Source organism: Panthera pardus, unplaced genomic scaffold, assembly GCF_024362965.1.
Source record: "Panthera pardus isolate Hobbes unplaced genomic scaffold, ASM2436296v1 HiC_scaffold_17, whole genome shotgun sequence".
In the NCBI taxonomy this organism is placed as follows: Eukaryota; Metazoa; Chordata; class Mammalia; order Carnivora; family Felidae; genus Panthera; species Panthera pardus.
The window spans coordinates 35,183,765-35,205,461 of record NW_026526732.1 but is presented as its reverse complement, the minus strand read 5'-3'; the positions used below and the strand labels follow the sequence as shown (position 1 = coordinate 35,205,461).

The 21,697-nt window shown below is 36.5% G+C and overlaps 1 protein-coding gene across 4 annotated transcripts in view; it reads left to right on the top strand.

Moving 5' to 3' along the window:
• Window positions 1–21,697, top strand: part of LAMA2 (laminin subunit alpha 2) — a 620,981-nt gene that overhangs the window by 453,821 nt on the left and 145,463 nt on the right. For all 4 annotated transcript variants that reach the window (XM_053904501.1, XM_053904500.1, XM_053904503.1 and 1 more), the window contains 2 exons: window positions 14,582–14,724; window positions 18,536–18,634. In XM_053904501.1, coding sequence (XP_053760476.1) covers window positions 14,582–14,724; window positions 18,536–18,634 — 242 coding nt within the window. The remainder of the gene's footprint in view (window positions 1–14,581; window positions 14,725–18,535; window positions 18,635–21,697) is intronic.

Sequence of the window (21,697 nt, the reverse complement as noted above, 5' to 3'; positions counted from 1 at the left end):
CAATTACCAGTTTATTCTCTGTATTTAAGAGTCTGTTTTTTGCTACATTTTTTAGATTCCACTTATAAGTGAAATCTTACAGTATTTGTCTTTCTCTGACATATTTCATTTAGTCCAGTACCCTCTAGTTCCATTCATATTGTCACAAATGGCAAGATTTCATTCTTCTTTATGGCTGAGTAGTGTTCCACTGTGTATATATACCACACCTTCTTTACACATTTATCTATCAATGGATATTGAGGTGTGTATATCTTTTTGAGTCATTTGCTTTGGCCAAAACCCAGCAGTAGAATTACTAGATCATATGGTATCTCTATTTTTAACTTTTTGAGGAACCTCCATACTGTTTTCCACAGTGACTACAATGGATTACATTCCCACCAACAGTGAACAATGATTCCTCTGCATCCTCCCCAACACTTGTTATTTTTTGTCTTTTTGATTCTAGCCATTCTGACAGGTGTAAGGTGATAGATATCTCATCATGGTTTTGATTTGAATTTCCCTGGTGATTAGTATGTTGAGCATCCTTTCATGTGTCTGTTCGCCATCTGTAGGTTTTCTTTGGGAAAATGTCTGCTCAGGTCCTCTGTCGATTTTTAATTGGATTATTTGGTTTTTTACTGTTGAGTTGTAGAAGTTTTTTTGTATATTTTGGATATTAGATCCTTACCAGATATATCAGTTGCAAATATATTCTCCTATTCAGTAGGTTGTCTTTTAGTTTGGTTAGTTGTTTCCTTTGATGTGCAAAAGCTTTTTATTTTGGTGTAATCCCAACAGTTTATTTTTGCTTTTGTTTCCCTTGCCTGAAAAAAACATATCTAGAAAAATGTTGTTAAGGCCAATGTCAAAGAAGTAATGCCTATGTCTTCCCCAAGAATTTTTACGGTTTCAGATCTCACATATAGGTCTTTAATCCATTTTGAGTTTATTTTTCTGTACGATACAAGAAAGTGGTTCAGTTTTATTATTTTGCTTGCAGCTGTCCAGTTTTACCAACACCATTTGTTGAATATACTATCTTCTCCCCATCATGTAGCTTTGCCTCCTTTGTTGTTGATTAATTCACTATATAAGCCTGGCATTTTCTTTGGACACTTTATTCTGTTCCATTGATCTATGTGTCTGTTGTATCAGACAATACTGTTTTGATTACTACAGTTTTGTGGTATATACTGAAATCTAAAATTGTGATTCTCCTACTTTTGTTCTTCCTTCTAAAGATTGCATGGTATATTTGAAGTCTTTTATGGTTTCATGAAGATTTTAGTATAATTTGTTCTATTTCTATGAAAAATGCTATTGGTATTTTGATATGGATTTTATCAAATCTGATTGTTTTGGGTAGAACAGACATTTTAACAATATTAATTTTTCCAGTCCATGAGCATGCAGTGTCTTTCAATTTGTTTGTGTCCTCTTAAACTTCTTTCATCAATGTTTTACAGTTTTTAGAGTACAGGTCTTTCACCTCCTCAAGTTTATTCCCATATATTTTATTATTTTTGCTGAAATTGTAAATGAGATTGATTTCTTTCTTACTTTCTCTTTGTATTACTTCATTATTAGTGCATAGAAACCTAACAGATTTCTATATGTTAATTTTGTACCCTGCAACTTTACTGAGTTCATTTGTCAGTACTAACAGTTTTTTGGTGGAGCCTTTAGAGTTTTCTGTGCATAGTATCATGTCATCTGCAAATAGTGACATTTTTACTTCCTTCTTACCAATGGCTGCCTTTTGTCTTTTTCTTGTCTGATTGTTATAGCTAGGACTTCCAACACTATGTTGAATGAAAGTGGTGTGTGTGGACATCCTTGTTTGTTCCTGATATTAAGGGAAAGCTCTCAGTTTTCACCACTGAGTATGAATAACTGTTGGTTTTTCATATATAGCTTTTATTATATTGAGGAATATTCTCACTAAATGTACTTTGTTGAGAGTTTTCATTATGAATGGATATTGTATTCTGTCAAATGGTTTTTCTGCATATATTGGAATGATCATGTTTTTTTCCCTTTATTTTGTAATGTGATGTATTATACTGATTTTTAAATAATTTTTAATGTTTGTTTATTTATTTGTGGGGGAGGAGGGACAGAGGGAGAGGGAGAGTATCCCAAGCAGGCTCCCTGATGTCAGCACCCAGCCCAACATGGGGCTTGATCTCACAAACCATGATATCAGGACCTGAGCCAAAATCAAGAGTTAAATGCCTAACCAACTGAGCCACCCAGGTGCCCCTATACTGATTAATTTTTGAATATTGCATCCCTGGAATAAATCCCACTTGATTCTGGTGAATTACTTTTTTTTATTAAAAAAAATTTTTTTAATGTTTATTTATTTTTGAGAGAGACAGAGACAATGTGAGCAGGGGAGGGGCAGAGAGAAAGGGAGACAGAATCCAGAACAGGCTCCAGGCTCCGAGCTGTCAGCACAGAGCCCGACATGGGGCTGGAACTCACAAACTGTGAGATCATGACCTGAGCCTTAGTCGGAGGCTCAACCTACTGAGCCACCCAGGCGCCCCATCTGGTGAATTATTTTTTAATGTGTTGTTGATTTCAGTTTGCTAATATTTTGTTGAGAATTTTTGCATCTGTTATCATCAGAGATATTGACCTGTTTTTCTCTTTTCCTTGTAGTACCTTTGTCTGGTTTTGATATCAAGTTCATTTAAAACTGACCTCATAGAATAAATATGGAAGTTTTTCTTTCTCTTCTATTTTTTGGAATAGTGTGAGGAGAATAGGTATTAATTCTTCTTTAAATGTTTGGTAGAAATCATCTGTGAAGCCATCTGGTCTTGGATTTTTGTTTTGGGGGAGTTTTTTATTACCGATTCAATTTCATTACTTGGAATTGGTCTATTCAAATTTCCTATATCTTCCTGATTTAGTTTTGGAAGATTATAGGTTCCTAGGAATGTATCCATTTCTTCTACATTGTCTCAATTTGTTGACATATACTTTTTCATAATATTCTCCTATAATTTCTCTGGAGTCAGTTGTTATTTATCCTCCTTCATTTCTGATTTTATTTATTTGAATCCTTTTTTCTTTTCTTGATGAATCTGGCTAAAGATTTATCAGTTTTGTTTATCTTTTCAAAGAACAAGCTCCTAATTGGTTTGGTCATTTCTATTGTTGTTTTTAGTCTCTACTTCATTTATTTCTGTTTTAATCTTTATTATTTCCTTTCTTCTACTAGCTCTGGGTTTTGTTTTTTTCTTCTTTTTCTAGCTCTTTTCAGTGTAAGGTTATGTTGTTAATTTAAGATTTTTCTTGTTTCCTGAGGTAGGCCTGTATTGCTATAAACTTCCTTCTTAGAACTTTTTTTTTTGCTGCAGTCCAAGGATTTTTTACCATGTGTTTTATTTTTATGTGTTTTCAACTATTTTTTTTATTTCTTCTTTGATTTCCTGGTTAACCAATTCATCGTTTAGTCTCCATGTATTAAAGCTGACTTTTAAAATATGCCCAAAAAAAGGTAAAGACTGGGTATGTTTAGGGACATAGGTTCTTAAATTGTTTCTTCAATGCATTTCAATCATGAGATTGTATTAAATTTAAAATAAAAATAAATTTCAAGGTTGAAGGGAGGCAAAGATAAAGTGTAACATATAATATACATACACATTATCATATTCAGTTATTGATCATATATGTATATACTCTTTTCAAGTATAATAACATATTTTAATGATAATTGGACTGGACCTCTAATGTAATTGCATTACTTTCAATATTGTTTTCAAATTAGATTATTAACATTGATATATTTAACTAGATACTATATAGATGCTCCAAATATAAACTCTAATGTAAACAGTCCTTGAATTTTAAGTTATCAATTTTCTTTTATTTCAGAAAAATTTTTAACTTATTTATTTATGTTGAGAGAGAGGGAAAGTGTGCATGCACACACAAGCAAGTGGGGGAGGGGCAAAGAGAAAGAAAGAATCCCAAGCGGTCTCTGTGCTGTCAGTGTGGAACCCAACATGAGGCTCCAACCCACAAGCCATGAGATCATGACCTGAGCTGAAATCAAGAGTCAGACACTTAACTGACTAAGTCACCCACTTATCCCTAAATCATCTATTTTCTGAATTATCCAGAAGTAAACTTGAAGTATAAAGATCACATTTGATGTGAAGCACAAAAATTGCAATAATACATTAAAGTCTGTAAGAGATAAAATAATGGGATTATTTTCTGAACATTTGTCATTCTGCCCGTCAACAACAGTGGCTCTATGTTCTTATTCTGTTGGTGATTAATACTTTATATGCATTTACATAAATTTATAAGAAAATTCAACTCATTTTTTTTCTCTTTCACATCGGTACATTTTAAATCTCCCAGGGTCCCATGTGGTAACAAAAGTGCCAATACGTCAGTTAGAGTTACATTAGCCTTATAATGTTTATTTGCATTATTCTTGTCCCCCAGAGAAATGTATTTCCCATTGCTCTACATGGTATTCAGTTCAATTGCTATGTCCAGGGAATTTTAATATTTTTCTGGAGGATTAATTAATAGTGATGTTTTTCTTGTACCAAAGAAGTGTTAAGTTATGGAGGTTTTTTTATGGGTAGACACCTTTTCTTATGTGTTTATAATTATTTTATAAATAAATATTTCTTTTACATTTTAAGATATTTATAAGACATATTCTTATTTTATAAATGCTGTGTAGATTTTCCTTACGTTGCTGTTAAATATTACTGATTTTGATTTATAGATATGTTATTCCTTACCCTTTATTAGGTTAACTGTAAGAATTGTTGCATAGAATATATTTAGACTTTTCTTCTTTTCTCATATTTAAAAATTTTTTCCTGTTGAGAAAAAATATACCATGCTTCTATTATGTTGGCCTTTTCCAGGACTCAGTTTCTACTACTAGTTTTGAAGTGAGATAATTAATCAAGACACAAATAAGGACATAACTGACTTACCTTCAAATCTCTTTTTAATATCTTTCTATATCCTTAAGCTAAATCAGAACAAGAAACCAAAGAATGATTCACCTGGCATGTTTGATCTGCAGAGCTGTTTATCACATGTGATTACAGTGGAATTTTATAAGGCCTGTGAGTGGGAGTGGATGAAGGTAGCCTGGTTTGGGTAAGAGAATATGGATGTAGTAAGAGAAATGTCTTCTGAGAAAAACCTCTTCTGAGCTTAGAGCCCATGCTGTCTTGATTAAGAAAGGAGATAAAGTGGTGCTTGTTGTTAAGATGGTACTGATTATAAAAAATAACTTGTTTTTCCTATTAGATAATACGCACTCAGGTGAGTAGTGTGCATTAGATAGTTAATTTTTCTCTCTTTGGTTAATTTTCTAGAAAACATAATTTAATTTGGCCCTATTGTGAACTTGTATATTTAAAAAAAAAAATAGACAAAAGCACAATAAATGACCTGGGCATGATTATTGCATTATCTCAAGAGAGCTGCATATTGGTGGAAAGAGTCTATATACTCACTGTAACGTTAGTTACACAATTAATTTATTTAACAAAGGACGTAAAATTGTGCTGTAGAGATTGTGTAACACAGCAAATTCAGAAATCATGGACAAGCTTCTCTGGAGGACCTAAGTCCCTAAAATAGACTTGTAGCTGCCATAGACAATTGCCAGTGAGCAAGCTACAATCTTATGGGATCCAAATGGTGAATTTCTTGTAGGACGTAAGCCTTTTATATATGGAATTTCCATTACTGTCATGAGGAATTTAAACAAGTAATCTATGTCCTTAATAGTAAATATTTACAGAGCAGAGTCTCTCATTGTGAGCCAAATTCAACCCACCAACGTAGTCAACCTCACCAATCAGAGTCAGTGCCTGGTCATAGCTAACCAATATATATGCCTTCGGATTCTAGGTGTCCTCCAAAGCCCCCTTCACCACACATGGTTCATCATAATAGTAATTCCTTAAAAGTTCACCTGTATTGGGAGTTTACCATCTGCCAGATGCTATATTAAGCACTATTTGCTTTTCTTTTAATTATTGCAGCATCCCTGTATTATGATAACAAAACTGAATTTAGGTGATTTAAGTGATTTTTCCAAGGTTCACAGTGACTTTTCAACAGAGCAATGATTTGAAACTAGGTCTGTCTTGGAAATCTTACTTTCCTCTATGCTGACTACCAATGCAAAACACTGAAAGCAAACATGGGTTTCCCAGTATATTCAACATTAATTAACTCAGTTCTTTATTCATTTACTTCTTGAGCCTAGAGCCGGTGTTACTGCAACAAAGAATAAAGATAAAATGTGCTAACAATTAAAAATGTTAAATATATAGGTACACAAATAAATATACATGTATGTCAATATGTACATAGATTTTTTTTCCTGCTAACTGTTGAGGCCCTCTTCTCTAAGATTTAAAACATTATGATAGTTGTGTGGCAGTTATAATGGATTTTTATTCATCAGAGATTGTCATGTGGAGTCCTGCCATCTATGCAAGTGAAAAACACACTAGCTGCATGCTCAGATAACTTTCAGAACCTTTTTATTTTTTTCTAATAGGAATAATATGGGATGACACTACAGTATGTTCTTCCCTTACCCATGTAGGTGAGTTCTGAACACACATCTGTTGGACTTTCCAAATCAGGATGGACTTCTTAGTACGTTGGGTTACTACAAATCCAACCTCCTCTTCCATCCCTCATTTACAATTTACATATCATTTTATAAAATGAGAACAACTGCCTGCCTTTCTGAAATTTGAGAATGAGCAAGAAAGACATTATTTAATAGTAAAGTTTTGTACTGTGAATCACAAGAGTTAGATTTGTTCACATCCTATTTTCTACAGATCAGTAGTTAACAGAGAACAACTCATGTGATGTTTAAAATAGATTATGAGTCGCATAGTAAAATATATTACTCTTATAGAGAACAGAAATTAAAATTAGGAGCTGTTGGCAAGATGTTATTCCATCAAAAATGCCTGAAATAGGATTTTACAAATATGAAATTGATGCTTCCTATGTTTATTCATTACATGTGAGTATTAGGAATATAAGACCTTTATTATTTAAAATAAATTAAAATGTATTTAAAATATAACATTTAAGATGAGGTTATGCTTGCCACTTTTGCAAAAGCAATCATAAAGTGTGTTTTTTATCCGCAACCTAAGGTGTAAACCTAGCTAAATGTGATAAGCACACCTTAATTCTGTAAAATATACATCTTTCAGCCACTTGGTGAAAGCTAAGGTCTGAGTTTTCATCCTACATTGACACTGATCTGCAGAGATGGTCAAGATTATTTTTTTTAATATCCAGTTGTCAGCAAGGATCTTATCACAATAATGCAGAGGCCCGTATATTGTCACTACAACACGGCTGCACTCCTGTAATCAGAGATGATTGCTAATGGCAATTATTGCTCCCTGTAAATGAGAGTAGGAAGAAGATAGTGAAATGGGGTGGGTCGCTGTAAAGAAAATGAGACATTCCCTAATAAAAGATGTTGAGAAAACATCCGTTGACCTCCTGATGCTGTTTAATGAGTTATGGCTTTGCTTGTGGGACATGTGATCACCCTCCATCCTAGCCCTTTAAATGCCATCCTCTTTCTGCTCCCACTTAATCCCTAGTGGGACTCAAAAGCCAGTATGTCTACTGTAGTTTTCTACATCTCTAAGCTGCCATAGGTTGTTCAAATCAAGAAATCATGGAATCTATAAAAGCAACTTCTGTTCATCCTGTTTGTACTTTATCGGCACCTGTTTTGTTAGTAAAAGATGCTTTGAGACTTTTGTCAACCTTCTTAGCATAGGTCTGGGATTATGAGATTGTAGAACAGCAACTATCACTCTGATTCTAGGTAGTTTTCCCAGTTACTGGTGCTCAGTCTCAGTGGTTTGCAGATCACATTGAGAAAGCTGTGCTATTAATGGGAGGAGTTTTGCTGTTGAACCTTCATATCCAGGATCAGTCTTAAATTTCTGTCAGGCTTTATTTTAAGAATAAACTCCATTTGGTTACAGTTTTCACTGTTCGAGATCCAAGCAGTTCAATGACCTCGAAGAACAATAGAATCATATGATCTTCAAGTTAGAGGAAGTCTTATAAGTAACATAGTCAAATTGTCTTTTCTGTGGTGTCCCTGTAACAGACCATCTCCTGATGCCAGGAAGTATATGCTGTCATGGTATGGCTCTAGAACGTTTGAATCCTGGCTGGCCACGTACAAGTTGTGTGACATCATTTCTAGATCTTTTCTAAACCTCATTTCATCATCTGTAAAATGGAAACAAAATACTACATGCACATATGTGAAGAACCTACTCACAAGAGGTGCTCAATAAATTCTAAGCATATTGTCATCCTGGTTATTATTTGACCATTTTTTTTCAAAAACATGATGTTTTGTGCAGTTTATCAGTTTCTGATGAAATATTTAGGTTGGCTGATTTCTGGTTGTCTATAATTATCTCTAATTCTAGGCTCTTCAAGTCACTGAAAATGCCCTTTATGACCACCTTATATTTTCTCCTTTAAGTTTCCACATGGAAATATTTATAGACTCATAAATGTGATGATTATGACTACTTTTCTCATCTTTTAAATGAGAATATTAATAGTATTTATTTCACAGAATTGCTGTGAACATTAAATGAGATAACGGTGGCAAGAAAGAACATATTGCCTGCTCTGTAGTGAATATTATATAAATAAAAGTTACTATCCCATATTATTATAGAGCTTGCAAAAAAGTTTCCTCTTTTTTTGGAAAATATACGCCATTCTTGAGCCATTTTGAACTTGTGTTCTATATATATACATATACATATACATATATATATATACACACATATGTATCTATATATATACATACGTATATATGTATGTATATATATATACGCACATATATACGTATATATATACATACACATACATATACATATAAATATATATAAATACATATACACACATTTATATATGTACACACACATATGCACTTATGTACAGAATTTTTTGAACATATATATAAGTATTAAAAATTAAGTTAAAAGTAATATGTAAAAATTTATATAATATATCAAATACATAAATTATATACAATATATAAAATAACTTGGTACATGAACAAATTCATCAGCCTCATCTAAAGCCTACAGAACCTTTTCCTTTATTCAAAGAAATAACAGGCAAAACAACCTCTTCTCACTCAGTTTAAAACCAAATTTTAGAAGATATTATTTCTACATAATAATAAGTTCTAGGTATATGCCATTCTAAAAGTTTCTTCTTGAAGGGGAAAGGGAAAAGAGAGAAATATAAAACCCATATCCTAGGAACTATCAAGGGCCTTGATGTAAAAGAGTTAAATTAAACCATGAGTATAAGTACTCAAATTGTATCTTTTGTTAGCAATGTATATTTATTTATTCATTTATCCCTATTTTATCAGAGCAGGCAATTTATGTCTCTTTACCTAAAATTGGTTAATGGGTTTGGCCTTTTCAAAAATACTCCATGCACTCATTTCAGCTTTAGCTTCTTTGGTGTGGATGTAGTGTGTGAATTTTTTGTGACAGTAAGCCAGTAGTTATTATGCATGGGGGACTCTGGTAGAAATGCAGTATTTTGTACTAATTGCTAGCAGAACGATCTGTAATATCAGCTGTATGATTTGTCCCTTACATGTGCCCAGCTATAACGATCTGAATTTAGTACCGCATTTGTTAATATTAGACACAAATTTATCCTGACACTTTTATAGGCAAAGCCTCAGAAACATTTAGTCATGCAAAATATAATCATAGTCTTGAAATATTTGCTTTTGCTTCCATGCAGTTTAGGCAGGATCTCACATTACAACCTTATCTCTTACTGAGTAGAATGGTTTGAAGAGGTTCTTTTGGGGTCCTGATTATAAGATAGGTGTTTAATTTACACTGAGTTGTTACTGCACCCTTATCAAAGAACAATTGTTTACATAACGTGAGTATTCCATGTCTCTATACACTCTTCAAAGCTTCGCTCTCATAGTGAATTAAATGTGGTTTTACTTTGCATCCCACTTTCAGTGTTTGTTGCCAGACATTTCAGACTTTTTGAGGGCAAATAAAAGTAACTTGTGGTATAAGTAAAATATTTTGTGTCAAAATAAAATAACCAACCATTATGTAAAAGGCACATTTCCGTATGTGTTTCTCTTATAACTGCATGAACTAGACTTATATAGAAGCTTTGAAAAAATCCCCATGGCTGTCATATCCATAAGTCTTTCTGACCCATTTGGACAGATGTTACTATATTACTTGGAGCATACCATAAAACTTCCCTCTCACTTATGGAAATGTGCTCATACTTTGTTCCCCAAAAAGCAAATGCAGAGACCATAACACATGAGATAATAATAGACCTTTGGACACAGAGACATAAAATGGAATGTATGAATCCTTGGAAGAGCAATTAAATACATTTTCATTTCAACAACTGAAGATGAGGAACCAAAACAGATGGGCAGGGGGTAGAATAAATGAGAGAAAAATCAGTATTTATCATGCCTCTTGGCATTCTAGCTCACCAATTTACTCTGTAGTGTATTACAGTAAATCAGATCTAGTTCTGCATTCCAGTGCTTGATTTATTCTTGTATGAAGTAAACACTGAGAAAACTCTTCCCTGGAAATTTCTGGAGCCATCAGTGAGGAGCCTCTAGCCACACTATTGTCAGTGAATTGGCTCAATTTCTTCTTGGAAATAGGTAGGTTATCAATTATAAATACATTAGAGAAAGGGTTAGCAAAGGATTCCTGAAGAACACACTGCCCTAAAAAGCATGGCGAGACATCCTATTGTGAAGTATCTTTCAAGATCGTGAAAGTGAAAAAGAGCATATTGCTTGCTTACATCCTGGGAACATCTGCCCAAAATCCATCTTCACTAGAAGTTGGATGGAACTTTCTTACAATGATGAACTTGGCCTCAATGGGAAAGGAACCTCTGTTACGTTCCTAACTTTTAATAAAATTAATCATCTTTACTAGTATTTGTTTTTAGCCTGTGAATTTCAACTCATAAGTCCCTGATCTGAATTTGAACTCTAAATCACACTTGACAAAACTTGGGACAGAGTACCAGTTGTGTATCGCTGCCACTCCAAAATCCAATAGCTTAAAACAACAACTGTATATATCCTCGGGTTTCTGTAGATTGGCAATTTGGGCTGAGCTCCAGTGGACAGTTCTTTTGTTGTCATGCCAGGGGGGCCTTATTCACACAATGGGGCCACAGCTGGAATGGTGGGGCCTGCCTTTCTCTTGCTCACAGCTGCCTCTCTTCCTCAAGAAGGCTCATCTGGGATTATTCATAAGGCTGCGGGGTTCCAAGAATGTGAAAGCAGAAAATGCTGAACCCCTTGAAGCTGTGGCTCAAGAGTCCCACGGTATTCCTCTGACACCCTCTGTGGGTCAGAGTGTGTCATAAATTCAACCCAGATTCAAGGGGAGAGAAATGGACCCCACCTCATACTGGGAGAGCAGGAAAGAAGTGGTGACCATTTTTAATCCACTCCAGAATCGAGCATTGCCTTTATCTGGTCTGTAACCCGTCTGTGTTGTTTCTTTCTTGATAAGATTTTATATCTTTTTTCTTGCCCTTCCTCCAGCCCAATAACTCTTTCCTGGGTCAAAATTGAATTACCTCAAAAGAAAAAGAAACTGAATTATTTTATGCGGGCATAGTAACAACCATCTCCCGACATTCGTGGTCTCTGCCTCTCTAATCACAAGACAGTTTTCTTTTACCATTGTTTTTATTGTGTTCTCCTGTTCCTCACCTATCTGTGTGGCTCTCTCATTCCCATCTCATTATCACTTTCTTCCATTTAGACAATTCCTGTGTGACCACTCTGTTTCTTCCTCTCTCCCTCCTTCCCTCCATTTCCCTCTCTTCTTCTAACACTTTGATCTTCTCCAAAATACTTTTTGCTCTTCTTTACAAAGATAGTAGTAAGCAAATATATTTCACTATGTCTGCTATGTGCAAGGCACCATTCCTAAACACTGTGACCAAAGGTGATTGAGGTCCCTTCTCTGGTGTGGAAGAAGCCATAAAGTAATAAGATAGTCATACACGAAATTAGTAAGATACCAAGACAAAGGGAATGCCAGGGTGATTGGGGGAGACGGTAATTTCAGAGTCATCATGGCCTTCCCGTCTGAGGAAGTAACCCTTGAGCACTTGACCTGAACATCCAGGAGCCACATAGGGGAAGATGGAGGGAGAAGTGTCCTAGGCAGAGGAGACAACACGCAAAATGATATCTTGCTTCTTTAGACTAAGCATCCCTGAAGCTTATCATCTCGAACAGTGGTTCTAACCCTGGCTGCATGATAGGATCCTCTGTAATCTCTTAAAAATCCTGATTCCTGGGCCTTACCCCAGACCCAAGAAATCAGATGCTCTGACGTTGGAGGTGGGAAGAACGTGGATATCTGTATTTTATAAATCCCCACATGGCTTTAATGTGCAGCCAAAATGGAGACCAACCAGCCTGCAGCACTGCTTTTCAAACACTAACATGTATAGATCACATGGGAATCTTTCTAAAATGCAAATTCTGATCCACTGGATCTAGAGTGGCCCAAGATTGTGCATGTCCAATAAACTCCCAGGTGACGTCACTGCTGCCAATCTGGTTACCACTAGACCAGAAGTATCAGTATTTACCTGAGAGCTTGTTAGGAAAGCACGTTCTCGGTCAGAGAATCAGAAGCCAGAACATTCTTCAGATGATTTTGAGACCCACTAACATTTGAGAACCAGACTGTGTCTTGATGTTTAGGCACAGTCAGTTCGGCACCTAATTATGTTGCAGGTTGTGTTTTCTGTGAGTGTTTCATGTAGACAAGCGTGGTAAAGCTTCTCCAGGACTCGCATTGAACTGGGAGCGGGAAGGTGCGATGCTGTGTTCTTTACACTGAGTTTCCATGCAGAGCAAGTTCCCTTTCATTCTGGTTAGCAGAAGAGGAAGAGAACACAGCTCTAGTCCCACACTTCGGCTCCTGCGTCCAAAGCCTCTTTGTTCGCTCCGCTGGAGAAGCTCCTGCAGGTGCAGCTGTACAGTTGCAGGTATCACCTGTAAGGAGCTGATTTATTAAAAGCCCTGCTGGGGCAGTTTAATCCCTGTGAGGGGATATTGTAACTCACCTCTAACTGCTGTCCTATCAAAAAATCACCCTCTGTACTACTTCTCTTTAGTTACAAGCTTCAGTTAATAGTTTTCTCTCCATTAGGCAGCTCAGGGGAGTGCTGTGAAGAGACCTAATTGAATTCTTGCCAATTTGGGGCATGGTCCAAACCTGCTCCAGGCTTGGTATCTTCCATGTTACGTATTTACCTCTCTTCTAATATGCATAGTTTTGATACCTCCTTCTGTTGCATATATGCGGGAAATTATAACCATATTCATAAATGCGTATCATAAACACGGTAGGACATGCTCCTTGGCATGGAGAAGCTGCATCTCACTGCTCTGATGCAAAGGGTAGAGGAAAAAAACAATTGAACTGAAAAGTTCGAACTGACTACGGATATATTTAAAATCCTACAAAAGAATTCATGTCTTTTCATTGTAGAAATCCTACTGCTTATGAAACGAATCTAATAATGAAAAGGCAATCCTTTTTTTTTTTTTCGCTCTAATGACTCTACCACCAGCCCCCCATCTACCACACCAAATTTGAGTAGTCCTCTTTCTAATTGTTGGAAATATTATACATAGAACATTAACACTTTGGGCTGCTTAAGGAATAACATTTTCCTGGCCCTTCTCAATAATTTAGCCACAAGGCTGGATGGGGTTAATTAGCAAAGCAGGAATTTGTGAGAGCATGTGGAATGACGGGTGCTCATGGGCTGAAAGCCTAAAGAGAAGTTGGCAAGTACATAGGTAAGTAAGTAAATAAATCAATACATTATCACGAGCAAAAGACCACAAATTATAAAAAGCAAAGTTCTTTCCCTTTTCTTTTTTTTTTTTTTTTTTTTAAATAATTCTTTTCAGTAGCTGTCAAGCTGAAACGTTGTACAGTTTGGGGATATGCGGTGTACCCGGTACGCAAAGTGGGTAGAGACCCAGTTGCTACAGATACTCCACATGCATTTTTAGACACTGGAGCATGTTTTATTTCCTAGTTCCAGATGTCCTCTAGATTGCTTATGCGGAAATTCTGGAACATTTATAATGTTGTGTTGCACGCCTTACCTCTCGTACTTCTGCAATATGCTTGTTTCCCTCAAAATCCGTTTGCTCCTCCTCTTTGGTTCCTCAGCTTATGTCGCTGTCCATATTTCAGCTTTCTGGGCAACAGGCATGTCTGCTCTTCTGTTGTTCTTTTCTTTTTTTTTTTTTTTTTTTTCCAACTGTCATCCATCTGAAAGCGTTAATTATCTAAGATGAGCAGCAGCATCTCTAGCAGAATTATACTTGGGCCATAAAATATTTCATAGCTGAAATCTCTGAACATCTGCCTGGGATACTTAACAGAAGTAAATATTCTGTGTTGTTTCCCTCTCACAGTTTGTGGAGATGAATGCACGGGCCTTCTTCTCGGTGACTTGGCTCGCCTGGAGCAGATGGCCATGAGCGTCAACCTCACTGGCCCGCTGCCTGCCCCATATACGATGCTGTATGGCCTTGAAAATAGGACTCAAGAACTAAAGGTAGGTTGGAGCAGTGACAGTAAGAGCCAGGGAAAATATGACAGAAGCTTCCCAAGGGGCCATCATTGAGAAATTTTTCTTCCCATCGCCGCAAATCAAGGAAAGCAGCGAGTGAGGAAATTCAGAGACTTTCTAAAGCAGTACATTTCAAATTTGAGCACTATAATATACAGATTGTTATAAAGGGAAAGAGGCTTATGTACCCCCAGTGCTTGGCCTAAATCAGCTTTATTATGTTATTTAAATATGTACAAACATAAAATCAGGTATGAATTCCCTATACTTAGAGCTCTATAAAATCAAAACACATTAATCCTTACAAAAGCCTAAAAAACCAGTAAAATTAAAATTAAAAACATTAATATAAAATAACAGATGATTTTTGCTGAAAGCAAATTGCAACAAGAATCCTGACTACTTCCACACGGGTTCTTTGATCAGTATGTTGCATGTAACTTGTACTATTCCACAATATGAACTACAGAGCCCCTTGCAAGGGGCCCTAAAATGACATTTGGCATCACTTGACAAGTTCAATGATTTATGCGCTCGATCTGCCATATGATCAAATATGCATGCAAAGATAGGTTTTGAGATCATGTGGTCCTATCCGTCTCTCAGGTGCCCAGCCTGAGTTCCAGAAATGCTTACATTAACATTTAAGTTTCCTGTCAAAGTGAAAGCACAAGATTAAAATTTGGAACTGGAGAGCTAGCAGACCTTTGAAAATACTTCAACAAGAACTAATTTGAGTAACACTAATCTAAAACCTTGTGGAACCTTGTGGTAGTTGGTGAGATAGGAGGAAACGTTAAGGAAATTAGGGTTTCATCTAATGACAAAATGAAAAGTAACTACTTTATATACTATCAGTCAATGGTCAGGTGTTTTTTGTTTTGTTTTGGTTTGGTTTGGTTTGTTTTTTTTGTTTGTTTGTTTGTTTGGTTTTTGAGAAATTCTGGATGATTTCAGTATTGTTCTTGGTCCCCTGGGGGTTTCATGACTCCTATCCTGTGGTCACTACCCTCAGGAAGCTTACAGTCTATGTACTTAAAACAATAATTAAACAATCAGCATAATCACCATGTGCTTTATAAAAATTTGATTTACAATAGATTACAAAGATTGGAGAAATGGGTAATATTCAGAATAACCAGAGAATGCATTATTAATGAGAGCATCATTTGTGTTGGAACTTGAAGGATAGACACAATTTTAATAGGCAGAGAAATATTGGCAAGGTCTGGAGGAAAAACCTAAGACTTATTCACTAGGCACTGGCAGATATTCTTCTAGGGGAATATATTCTGTAATCTGGATCATGGCCTTTAAGGTAAGCATTATTATTCCTCTTTTCCAGAAGAAGAAACCAATAGCGATGACAGTGAGACTAACACTTACTGATGATTATCTCTGTGCTAAGCAATTAAGTGACTAAAGTCTTACATGAATTATCACATAAATCTTACAGAAACTCCAAGAAGTAGGAAAGAAATACGGTATCTTTTATGTTTTGGTTTTGGTTTGTTTGTTTGTTTGTTTGTTTGTTTGTTTTCAGGTAGGGAAACTAAAGCACAGAAAAGTTAGAGACACAAGATCACATAGCTACTAAATGCAGAGCCAGGATTTGAATAGAGGCCACTGTAATTTTAGGGCTGGTGAGGATGAAACCACCTTTGTAAAGCTCAGAGAGAGAAAATGACTTCCCTGGAAGGGCCCAGCCTGCCAGTGATGTGGCCCTCCTGGCCCTGGGCTCATACATGCTCTTGTCATGGAGGCTAAGAGAGCAGGTGAGCAGAGGCGGAGCTGAGAATTCACAAGGCCTGTCTGTTCGATATCAGAAGGCAGCATGCTAGTAAAACATAAAGCTAGAAACTGCAGTGGAACAGGGTGATATGAAGGACAACCTTGAAAGCTAGACAGCGGAATCTGAGTTTACCTTGTAGGCCTGGCATTCAGGAATGTAAAGAGTTTTATAAGGAAGACGCTGGTCATTTATTTTCCTTATTCCCCCTTATCCATGGTTTCAGTTACCCACAGTCAACCATGGTTCACAAGCAGATGAGACTCCTTCTGACTTCTCACCAGGTCAGTAGGTAGCCTAATGCTCCATGACAGTGCCTGTGTCATTCACCTCACTTCATCTCATTATGTAGGCATTTTATCGTCTCACATCATCACAAGAAGGGTGAGTACAGTCCAGCAAGATATTTTGAGAAAGAGAGAGAGAGAGATTACATTCACATATCTTTAATTACAGTATGTCTTTATAACTGTTCTATTTTATTATTGTTGTAAATTTCTTACTGTGCCTAATTTATAAATTAAACTTTATCGTAGGTACATAGACATAAGGAAAAAATGGTATACACAGAGTTCCTTATTATCAGCAGTTTCAGGCATCCACTGAGAATCTTTGGATGTGTCCCCTGTGGATGAGGGGGACCTGCTGCACACAGAAGGAATACAAAGAAAGGAAACTAAACTAGGAAAGCCAATACTTCAGGAGGACATAAGCAATTTTTAAAATAATACATAAGCACCAGATAAAGGAGCAAAGGCCCTATGGGAAAAGGTTCCAATCTGTGGCTGTCACCTAAGCCAGGCGACACAGTACTTCCCGAGGGCTGACTGAGTGCTGGTCAACACAACCTTGATTTTCCTTAAAGCGCAGCCTTTCTTGATTCTGTGTTTTTGTTCTTCTTCTACAATTTATTTAATACCCAGATGCTTGGTATCCTATTTCGATATTTTTAGATGGTAATATTTTACCTCTTTGTTCAGTCCCTTTCCTGTGTCACTGCTCTGGTTGCAGCCAGAGACCACAGAGAACAGAGCCTTTATTGACTCATTGCAACTAGGGACACCGAACACCTTGGGGAATTGGGGCATGTCTCAATAAGAGGGTAGTAGAAATGACTTAGAGCATTTGGGTTTGTGCTCGGTGTTCGGGGGCAGGTTTCAGGAAGCAGGGATTTGGGCTGGGTTAGGAATTGGGGGTAATTGATTCTTCTAATGAATCTTATCTAGAAGGAGGGAAGAACAAGGGAGGCTAACGCTATGTTTTCTTAAGAGGCAGTGGTCACTCAGATTTGACAGCAAATGAATTTTTGGTATTTTTGTGGTCTGCACAGAGACAATGGATTTGTCTGTGTGTAGACACGATTATGGAATGGTCTCGTGTTTTCTTTCATTCATTACTGTCAGAGAGTGCCCCTGTCTAACGTTAGTGTTCTGTGAGATTGATTACGTTCAACAGGAGAAGAAAACAGCAGTGCTATGAGTGGCAGACCAGCTCCTCCAACATCGAGGCCAGACCAGTTAGTTAGTGCCCGGCCAGGTCCCTCTGTCACAGGCTCCCGTTCTCTTTCTTTCTTGTAAACAGTATCTCTGTTTGGTTGAAGTGGGAGCCTGAAACAATCATGCATGGTTCATCTTGACTGTCCCCCTTACTGGCCATGTGGTCTTGTGTAAGTTTTAACTTTCCTAGAGCCATAGTTTGCTCAGACAGAAGACAAAATAGCATTTACCTCATACAACTGTTGTAGGAATTACATGAAAAAAAAAAAAAAAAAAAAGCCTAGCACAGAGTAATATCTCAATACATGACTGCAATTTGTATTACTTGCCAGGATATTCTTCTGCATAGCACTTTGTAGATATGTGCCCAATTGAAATGGTTTCTTTATCTTTTCTTTGAAGGTGAGAAGGCTAAATACCTCGGATATAAAGGGAAACTGTTCTGTTAAATGTTCAACCCCATGATCACTGCAAAACCATTTACTAAAATGTTTATGGAAATGTTTTTCAGCATTTGCTCTCACCTCAGCGAGCCCCAGAGAGGCTCATTCAATTGGCAGAGGGCAATCTGAACACCCTCGTGATGGAAATGAATGAGCTTCTGACCAGGGTAAGTTGGGAAGACCACGAATCCTCTTAAAGCAGATAGACCCTAAATGTTAATGAAAATTACATCACATTTCTGAAATGCAAATCTTGTTTCTAATTCCCAATTTGGTGCACAAAGTAAATGTATTTTGATCTGCCACTGCTTCCTCAAAGAAAATCTTAGCGTCAAAGAAGTTTGTGAAACTTGGACAGTGTCAAGGACAAAGGCTAAAAATACCAGAGTGACAGTGTATTTTGAAAACTCAACCCAGTCGCATGTAAAGTCTTTATCAATTCTGAATTCCAACAGCACTGTCTTTGACTATGTAAGGGAAAAGAAAAACAAATGAAAATACTTACAGACGCTTTGATCTCATCACGGGATATTTGCATTTGTATAGAAATAGTCTAAATCAGTATTCCTACACAAAAGAGGAAATCTTTATTGTGAAAATCCAAAGCATTTAAGACCCTTTTAAAAGTTAGAATGTAAAGTCCATGTTACATTTATCAGACTTTTTAAGGAATTGGGTGTTTTCAACTTTCAAAACTGCAAAAGGGTAAAATTTCTTTTTTGCTATTAGAGAATAAAGAAAACAACAAAATTTCGCCATCTTGTGGCCAGAAAACTGCATGAACAGAAAACTGACCTGTAATTTAGGCATCCAGTCGGATTATCTAAGAGCTTTAAATGACAAAGAATATTGGAGCTAGAAGCTCTTACATATTATCCAGTTCATTTCTTCTTTATTTGTTTAAGAACAGATACCTCACGTTGTGACAGTGAAATGAATTACCGATGGCTACATAATTCACTAGACTCAGGAACCTAAGTGGAACCTAGGCTCCAGATTCCCATTGGCCTAGTAAGGTTTCCACCACACAAGCATGCTGCAGGGTTTAGGAAAATTTCTGTAGGGAAATCAAATCAGTTTCTGAGCACAGAACGCTAAACAATGGCCTTGATATCACAAATAGCATATTAAACACTTTTTCAGAATCTTGTACCAGCAAGATACAGAATAGGGTTTCTTGCCAGATGTAGTTAGTATTAATTAGATTAATGTACACTTATCTCCTATTAATTTAATAGTTAATACTTTTGTATTTGTTATGTAAATACAAATAAATAAGAAATTTTCAACCAATCACAGCAAAGTAAACTCAATTCAACAAGCACTTCTGAATGTTCGCCCAAGCTGGGTGTTTACAGACGAAAGATACAAATGAAGCTGTCTTTGTCTTCAATGAACTTGAATCTAGTTTGTGTGTGTGTGCATGTGTGTATATGTGTGTGTATACATATGTATTTAAATGTATGGGGAGTAATATGGGACAACTGCATGCAAATATATAATAAAACATTAAATAAAAAGAGGAACAAGAAATGCACCTGAGAAACACATGCAAATGAAGTGTTAATCTTGTTATGTTAATTAGGGAATATTCCATGGAACAGGGGACACTTCATTTATTCATTCATTTTATCAATACTTATTGGGCATCTACCATGTTCTAGGTACTCTGTCAGAATGACAGACACTGGGGATAGAGGTATAAACAAACCTGACACAATTATTATCTCAATGATCTGATTACAGCCTAATGATCTAAGCCTGGAAACATAAATATTTTACTAGGAAAGTCATACCTCTATTATGTGTTAGCCTACATCATCTCATCTCTTCAGCAGACTCTCCAATAGTGAATAAAATTTTAAAAATAGACTTTATATGTCAGAAAAATTTAAGGTTAAAAGCAAAGCTGAGGGGCACCTGGGTGGTTCAGTCACTTAAGCCTCTGACTTCGGCTCAGGTCATGATCTTACCATTTGTGTGTTCGAGCCCCACATCAGGCTCTCTGCTGAGCCCGTTCCAGATCCTGTGTCCTCTTCTCTCTCTCTGCCCCTCCCCTGATCATGCTGTCTCTTTTTCTGTCTCTCTCAAAGTAAATAAGCGTAAAATAAAATCAAAGTTGATTGAAAGTACAGAGTATTACCATATACCCCCAATCCTACACATACATATCCTCCCCCATTATTAACACCCCCCACCCAAAAGGGGTACATTTGTTACAATAAATGAAGCTACATTGACACATCATTATCACTAAAAGTTCATAGTTGACTTTTGGGTTCCCTCATGGTGTACATTCTATGGGTTTTGACAAATGTTTAATGACCTGTCTCCACCATTATAGGATCATACAGAATAGTTTCACTGCCCTAAAAACACTCTGTGCTCCAACGACTCACGACCCCTCCTCTCAAACCACCGCAAAACTGATCTTTTTACTGTCTCTATAGTTTCGTCTTTTGCAGAGTATCGTATAGTTGGAATCATACAGTAGCCTTTTCACACTGGCTTCTTGCACTTAGTAGGATCCATTTAAGTTTTCTCCGTCTCTTTTCATGGCTTGATTGCTCATTTCTTTTTTAGCTCTGAATAATATTTTCCATTGTCTGATTGTACCACAGTTTATTTAGCCATTCAGCTACTAAAGGACATCTGGGTTGCTTCCAAGTTTTGGCAATATGAATAAAGCTACTATATACATTTGCATACATAAGTTTTCAATACATTTTTGTAAATACCAAGGAGCTGAATTGGTGGATCATATAGTAAAGTGTGTTTCATTTTGTAAGAAATCACCAAACTATCCTCCAAATTGGCGGCACCATTTTGCATCTCACCAGCAATGAAGAAGAGTTCTAATTGTTCCACATCCTCCCCAGAATTTGGTGGTGTCAGTGTTTTGAATTTTGGCCATTCTAATAGGTGTAGAGTTGTATCTCCTTGTTTTAATTTATAGTTCCCTGATGATATATGATGCCAAGCATTTTTTTCATATATTTATTTGCTATCTGTATGTTCATCATCTTTGGTGAGATGTCTGTTCAGATCTTCACTATGGTCTGAGTGTTTCGTCACTTCCAAAATGCCTATGTTGACGTTCTAACTGCCAGGATGATGATAATAGGAGGCGAAGCCTTTGAGAAGTGATTAGTTCATGAATGTGGAGCCCTCATGAATGGAATCAGTGCTCTCACTAAAGGAACTCCTATAAAAGAGAGATCCTTTTCCCC